Below are 5,637 nucleotides of genomic sequence, written 5' to 3'. Positions count from 1 at the left end.
CCTCTGCACAGCCCGCCCTGAGAGGGGGCCGCGCCAGGGCCAGCACTTCCGGTCGCCTCCCGCTGTGCTTTCTGGAAGCTGTAGTTCGCACTCCCTCCGAGGCTGGGCAGAAGCTTCGCCGCACTGCGGAGGCGGGACCGGGGCCAACCCGGAAGGCCCCGCCCCTTTGTCTCCCGGCAGCCCTCTCCCGGAGAAGCTTGTCGATTGGCAGCTGCCTTGTTCACGTGGTTGCCAGGGCCAATCGAGTTTCCCGGTTTGCCGAACACTGTCCTTCCGCTGTCGGGCGGCTCTGCGAAATGGCGGCGTCCAGGGGTCGGCGGCTGCTGTGGCACGGCCGGTGCTGGTTCTCGCAGACGGAGTCCGCCGCCCCCCCACCGCCGACACCCCCCGACTCGCTCTACCCTCCCATCGTGGCTTCTGCCACGGCGAAGAGCAAAGCGGCCAAGCGGCGGCGGCTGGAGCACTTCAACCAGCGGGTGCATGCGGCGGCTTCCATCGAGGAGAAGCTGCGGCTCTACGGGCAACTGCAGCGCCCTAAGTACATGGTCTACCCGCAGACCTTCGCCCTCAACGCCGACCGCTGGTACCAGAGCTTCACCAAGACCGTCTTCGTGCCGGGGCTGCCCCCGAGAGCGCCGCCGGCAGCCGCCAAAGCCCCCGGACCGGTGACGCCGGAGGCCGCGAAGGTCCCGGAGGCAGTGGGGCCGGAGGCCGCGAAGGCCCCGGAGGGCGCGGAGCCTCAGGCCATCAAAGCCCCGGAGGCCGGAGCGGCGGCCCCAGCGGCTGCGAAAACCCCGGCGGTCGCGGCGCCGTACCTGGATATGGGCCAGCTGCGCTCCCTCGCCTGCGACGCCCTCCTGCAGGAGAGCTTCTACCAGAACAAGAAGCGGCCGGCCCTCTACCGCGATCAGGAGCACACGCCCGGCCCGTTCCTCACGCAGCTCGTCTCCACCCTGGCCGCTTTCCTTTGCGGTCGCAACCCGCTGCTGTCTGCCTCCTCCCTCGGTGCGGAGCGGGGTTGGGAGGGAGAGGGAACCGGGAGCCCTTGGGCGGCGGGGCTGGTCTCTGAACCCGGCGGGAGCGTTGCTGGTACAGGGGGGTTGTTTGGTTTATCGCTAGTAATTCATCATCCCACATGGTACACGTAGGTTTTTATTTTTCTGTTTTACTGCAGCTACAGAACAAGAGTTGGGAGGGCTTTAAATGCAAAGGTGTGATCTCTGTTTCTCTGTATCCCTCTGTTCTGTTTCAGATCTAAACCCTGAAGTTAACTATTACTGGCATCATGGTGAGGAAGTTGTTGTTCACGGACATCGAAAGGGTAGAGTTGATCCTGTCCGATTTCAGATAGATGACAGCCCCCACCTCCAGATCCGTGTACCAAAGCAACTTCCTGAGGTGTGGATAGTTTCAATAGCAAGTTAATGACATATATTTCATTTTCACTTATATTTCTCACAGCCGCTGAAACCATGCAGCAGATAGTATGTGGGAGGGGCTGGTTAATCAGGCATGTAGCACATTTGTGCATTTTTCAAGCCTTAATGTCTTTAATGCCTTGTCGTGGTAAGTGCTTTGTAGATCTTGAGACAGTCTTCTGCACTTCAGGTTGGTCATCGTTGTGGTTTGGATAAAATGCATATTGTTACACTTTAAATATTTAAAGTTATTTTATGCTTGTAAGTGGAGGCAAGAAAAAGTGGGGTGGAATGCGCTTAGTGGAGGAGAATGAGATGAGATGAGAGAAATGGAGAAGAAAAGAATGGAGTAACAAGAGAGCATGTATAATCTAAATGTGAGCTCTGTTACCTGTTAGTTCTGCTGAACAATTGTTTTCTTGAATGCTCAGGTTTCTGGAAGCTGATTCAGTATTCTAATCCTTTTCTTGTAGGTTTATACAATCATAATTATGTAGCCTCTGAGGGTCTCTGTTGCCCAGTTTCCACCACCAACAGAAAACAGGGCTCCACTTTATAAATGCTGAACTTTTCTTGCTAACTGAATTGTACAGTTTGCTTAGGTCAGTACTGTCAGATGTTACAAACCTTGGCATTTTGGAAGAACTGTCTAGGCAATTAAAATTTTTGTGTAGTACAAAACACTGAATATCTGTAAGCTCACTTTGCTGGTTCAAGTTTATTTATTGACTACTGCTAGAAGTGCTTTTGCTCATTTTCTACAGAAGTGGATTCTGGTTTTGAAGATGGTCCCAACTGGCAGCTTTGTTAGCACCTTTTCACACAAAGTTTTTTGTACATTGCAGAAACTTCAGACATCAGTATAAGAAGCATGTACTAGCACTCATTCCAAGAGAGGGAGTTCTGTTGCAAAATATGAATTAGAGTTCAAGTTACATATATGGTGTATGTAAGCAAGACTTGCACCTTCTGCTCTCTGACTGTAAGTCAGATATTATGTACGTCTTTTATATCATGACTTCTCTTTCTTTCTTCAAGTTTGTACCGCTGGAGTCAGATCTTGGAGATGTTCCTGTTATTGAACATAAACCATCTAAACTGCCCTTGTTCAAAAAGCAGTATGAAAACAAGGTGTTTATAGGTAAGAATTTCTTATGATGAAGTGTTAACTTTTTTTTTGTGTTGAAAAAAAACCAACCAAACCCCAAAACCCCCAACAAAACAAAAAAACAACCCCCAAATACCTGACCTTTCTTCTCCCATCAACAGAATAAAAACATTTGCATTTTTTTATCTATAACTATACTATAAAGAGATATATATATATAGTATGGGAATCTCTTTTGAGATTCCCTGTCAGTTAGACAATGTAGCATCCTCCTGTGCGTTTGGTACTCTGTGCCCAGATTTGCTTATAGAAGTTGGCATTGAACAGAAAATTGGCAGGAAACTGACAATGAATTTTGATAAATGTCTTCAGAGACATTTTAGTATGTGAACTCTCACCTTTTGGAATTGAGCAAGCTCTCCAGTCTCACCCAGAAATAGACATCTCAATATTTATACAGATGTACAGTAGAGGTTCTAACCTTGTCTTGTTTGGAGTCTGATAGTAAAGGTGTGTTTGTATGCATAGTAAGAGGTGTTCTTGTGACTGACTCTTAATTTTTTTTTGGTGGGGAAACACAGGATCAAAAGTAGCAGACCCATGCTGTTATGGACACACCCAGTTTCATCTTATTCCTGATAAACTAAAACGGGAGAGGTTTGTCAGAGCAAATCTTGAGGATCAGATTGAAGTTGTTTATCGGTCTAATGGTATTGCAAGTCTCTTTGCCTGGACAGCAGCACAAGCAATGTATCAAGGTGAGACAGTCAACTTGATAAATTCTTCCTGATGATGAATGTCTACTAGAAACTTCTGTAACCTTCTCTCCCCACCACCTTTTTCTCATGCTTTTTCTTCTGAAGACGGCATTTAAGCAGGTCTTTGAAAATCTAATTGAGCCAGTGAATGAAGCAGATCTTATACAGAAGTCAGCTAAGACTTTGTCTTGAGAACTAAGTAGGCAGAAAAGTATTTTTTCGTATGTAACACTAAGCTTGTGCAAAAACCTCAATCCTGTATTTGTGTGCTCACTCCACATTTGTTATGGGGAAATGTGGTAGATGTCAAGCAGTTTATTTTATTTATTTTTTTTTTCTCAAACAACTATGTTGCTTAGCCCCTTGTTTCAGAAATGTCAATTCCATGAAGCTACAATCTCTGAAAGAAAAATGTCAGCAGCCTCACTTCAGGATTTTATGCCTGTGTTTGACTGAAATTCCCGGCTGACCTGGATGGATAGACCAGATCAGTCGTTTGCTTATTCATGTAAATGTAGTTGTTATCTAGTGTTACTGGAAGATACCTGCTGGTTTGTAGTTTCACTTGTGAAACAAGACATGGAAGAAAAATCCTTTGGCTGGTGTATACTGCTGTCTCTGCATCAAATTTTTTATGTAATGATATGTTAAAAAGCTTGACTTTTTTGTGGACGTAAAATACTGAAGCCAAGTGAGTCTTGGATTCAAATCTGGTTACAGTTGTAAGCACAGTATGAAGTACAAGAACAGCATAATTCAAATCTGTGATATATTTTCTTTGTTCTGTAACAGCTTCTAACAATCTTCATTGCACATGATACCAAATATCTTTTTAGGAATATTACTGCGTGTGCTAGAACACATGCATAACTATATAAAGAACATATTTTAAAAAGAACATTAATAGTCAGCAGGTTCTTTTTTTAAGCATTAGTACTTGCTGGCATAGTGTTCTTGGTGTTGCCTGGCTGGTTGCTATAGTCATTTATGCTCATGCATACATGTGCATTCTTCTGTCACAAAACAAATGTTCACTGCTGTGAGAAGCGTGGAATAGTTGAAAGATATTTCGCCTCGGATCACTTGTAGGACTTGGATGCGTTAATATTTTAAGTAATTTTGAGAAGTCATTTTGGCTGATCAGTTACTTTGGTTCTGGTTGTTCAGCAACAGGGAACTGTGTACAAAACACAAATATGCCACTGTGTCTCTGATCTTGGAAGTATGCTTAATTGGTGGTTGCATTTTATTTTGTGTGAAGAATATGGGGGTTGCTAAAACAGACAGGACCTTTCACCTTACTTAGTAGCTTCTGCAATTCCCTCTATTTTTCTGTATTTCAGGTTCGGGGTGTAGATGTGTGTGCTGGTAAGAATTTTGAGTCCTGTATAACTGGTGGTTTTTCTCTGTTTTGTAGGATTCTGGAGTGAAGCAGATGTGACCCGTCCTTTTGTATCGCAGGCAGTAGTGACTGATGGAAAGTACTTTGCTTTCTTCTGTTACCAGCTAAATACTTTAGCACTGACTGTGGAAACTATTCAAAATAATCCTCGGAAAAATATCTGTTGGGGTACAGACAGTAAGCCACTGTATGATGTTGTGGAAGATGGTAGCGTGAAAGGGTTTAATGATGAAGTTCTGATTCAGTTGGTTCGTTTCTTGTTAAACAGGCCAAGAGAGTTGTAAATCATTAAGCAATAAATATTCCTGTTTATGTGCCTGAACTTCATTGTAACCTCATGAAGTGTGGCCTAGAATATGCCTTGTTCTTAGTCAAGTACTTGTCTAGCAAACACTATATACATCTTTTACAATATATGGGCCTTATTCCTTCATTTTAAATGTATCTTACTGTACACTGAAAAATAAATGTCTAGAATACCTTAATGACTTCTGTATATTTACTGTTAGAGGTGTATTGCACTAATTCAGTCAACTCAGTACTTTCTTTTGGCAGATCCATAGCTCTGTGTTGAACTACCTGAATTCATACGACCATCTGATAGTGTCGCTTCGTAGCTGCTGTTTTGATATTCAGAACCAGTGAAAAAATTCTTATTTTGTGCCTGAAAAGAAATGAGTTGTCTTAAATGCTTGCTCATTCTGAAAAGAAAGTGAGCTCAGAATAAAAAGTGAATGGTTGGCAATTTAGTTACATAACCAGGGAAAATTTAAGATTTTATCAAGCAGTAGTATAAACATGATACAACTTGCTTCCAAAGATTATTATGAAAATGCATATGCATTTTTAAGATGTCACCTCAGGAGTCACAGAGAGAACTCAAATGTATTTAGAGTCCACTGTTTTTCCTTCAGTTCAGGATCGTGATTTCAGCTGTGGGCATCTTGATGT

The 5,637-nt window shown here is 43.8% G+C and overlaps 1 protein-coding gene across 1 annotated transcript; it reads left to right on the top strand.

Annotated features, from left to right (window-relative positions):
• Positions 1–256: 256 nt before the first annotated feature.
• MRPS30 (mitochondrial ribosomal protein S30) lies at positions 257–5,171 on the top strand. Its single transcript, XM_014965143.1, has 5 exons — positions 257–1,005; positions 1,253–1,398; positions 2,457–2,559; positions 3,108–3,284; positions 4,702–5,171. The coding sequence occupies exons 1-5, from the start codon at positions 297–299 to the stop codon at positions 4,968–4,970; spliced, it is 1,404 nt and encodes a 467-aa protein (XP_014820629.1). The 5' UTR covers positions 257–296; the 3' UTR covers positions 4,971–5,171.
• Positions 5,172–5,637: the final 466 nt, after the last annotated feature.

This window comes from Calidris pugnax, unplaced genomic scaffold, assembly GCF_001431845.1.
Source record: "Calidris pugnax isolate Ruff unplaced genomic scaffold, ASM143184v1 scaffold273, whole genome shotgun sequence".
NCBI lineage: Eukaryota > Metazoa > Chordata > Aves > Charadriiformes > Scolopacidae > Calidris > Calidris pugnax.
Note: the sequence above shows the minus strand (reverse complement) of the source record. Positions and strands in the feature narration are given on the sequence as shown.

Bases quoted from the DNA above. Each gene is read 5' to 3' on its own strand.
- MRPS30 (XM_014965143.1), top strand. From the start codon at position 297: ATGGCGGCGTCCAGGGGTCGGCGGCTGCTGTGGCACGGCCGGTGCTGG. The intron at 1,006-1,252 runs GTGCGGAGCGGG...GTTCTGTTTCAG, and splicing joins GCTGTCTGCCTCCTCCCTCG to ATCTAAACCCTGAAGTTAAC. The intron at 3,285-4,701 runs GTGAGACAGTCA...TCTGTTTTGTAG, and splicing joins AGCACAAGCAATGTATCAAG to GATTCTGGAGTGAAGCAGAT.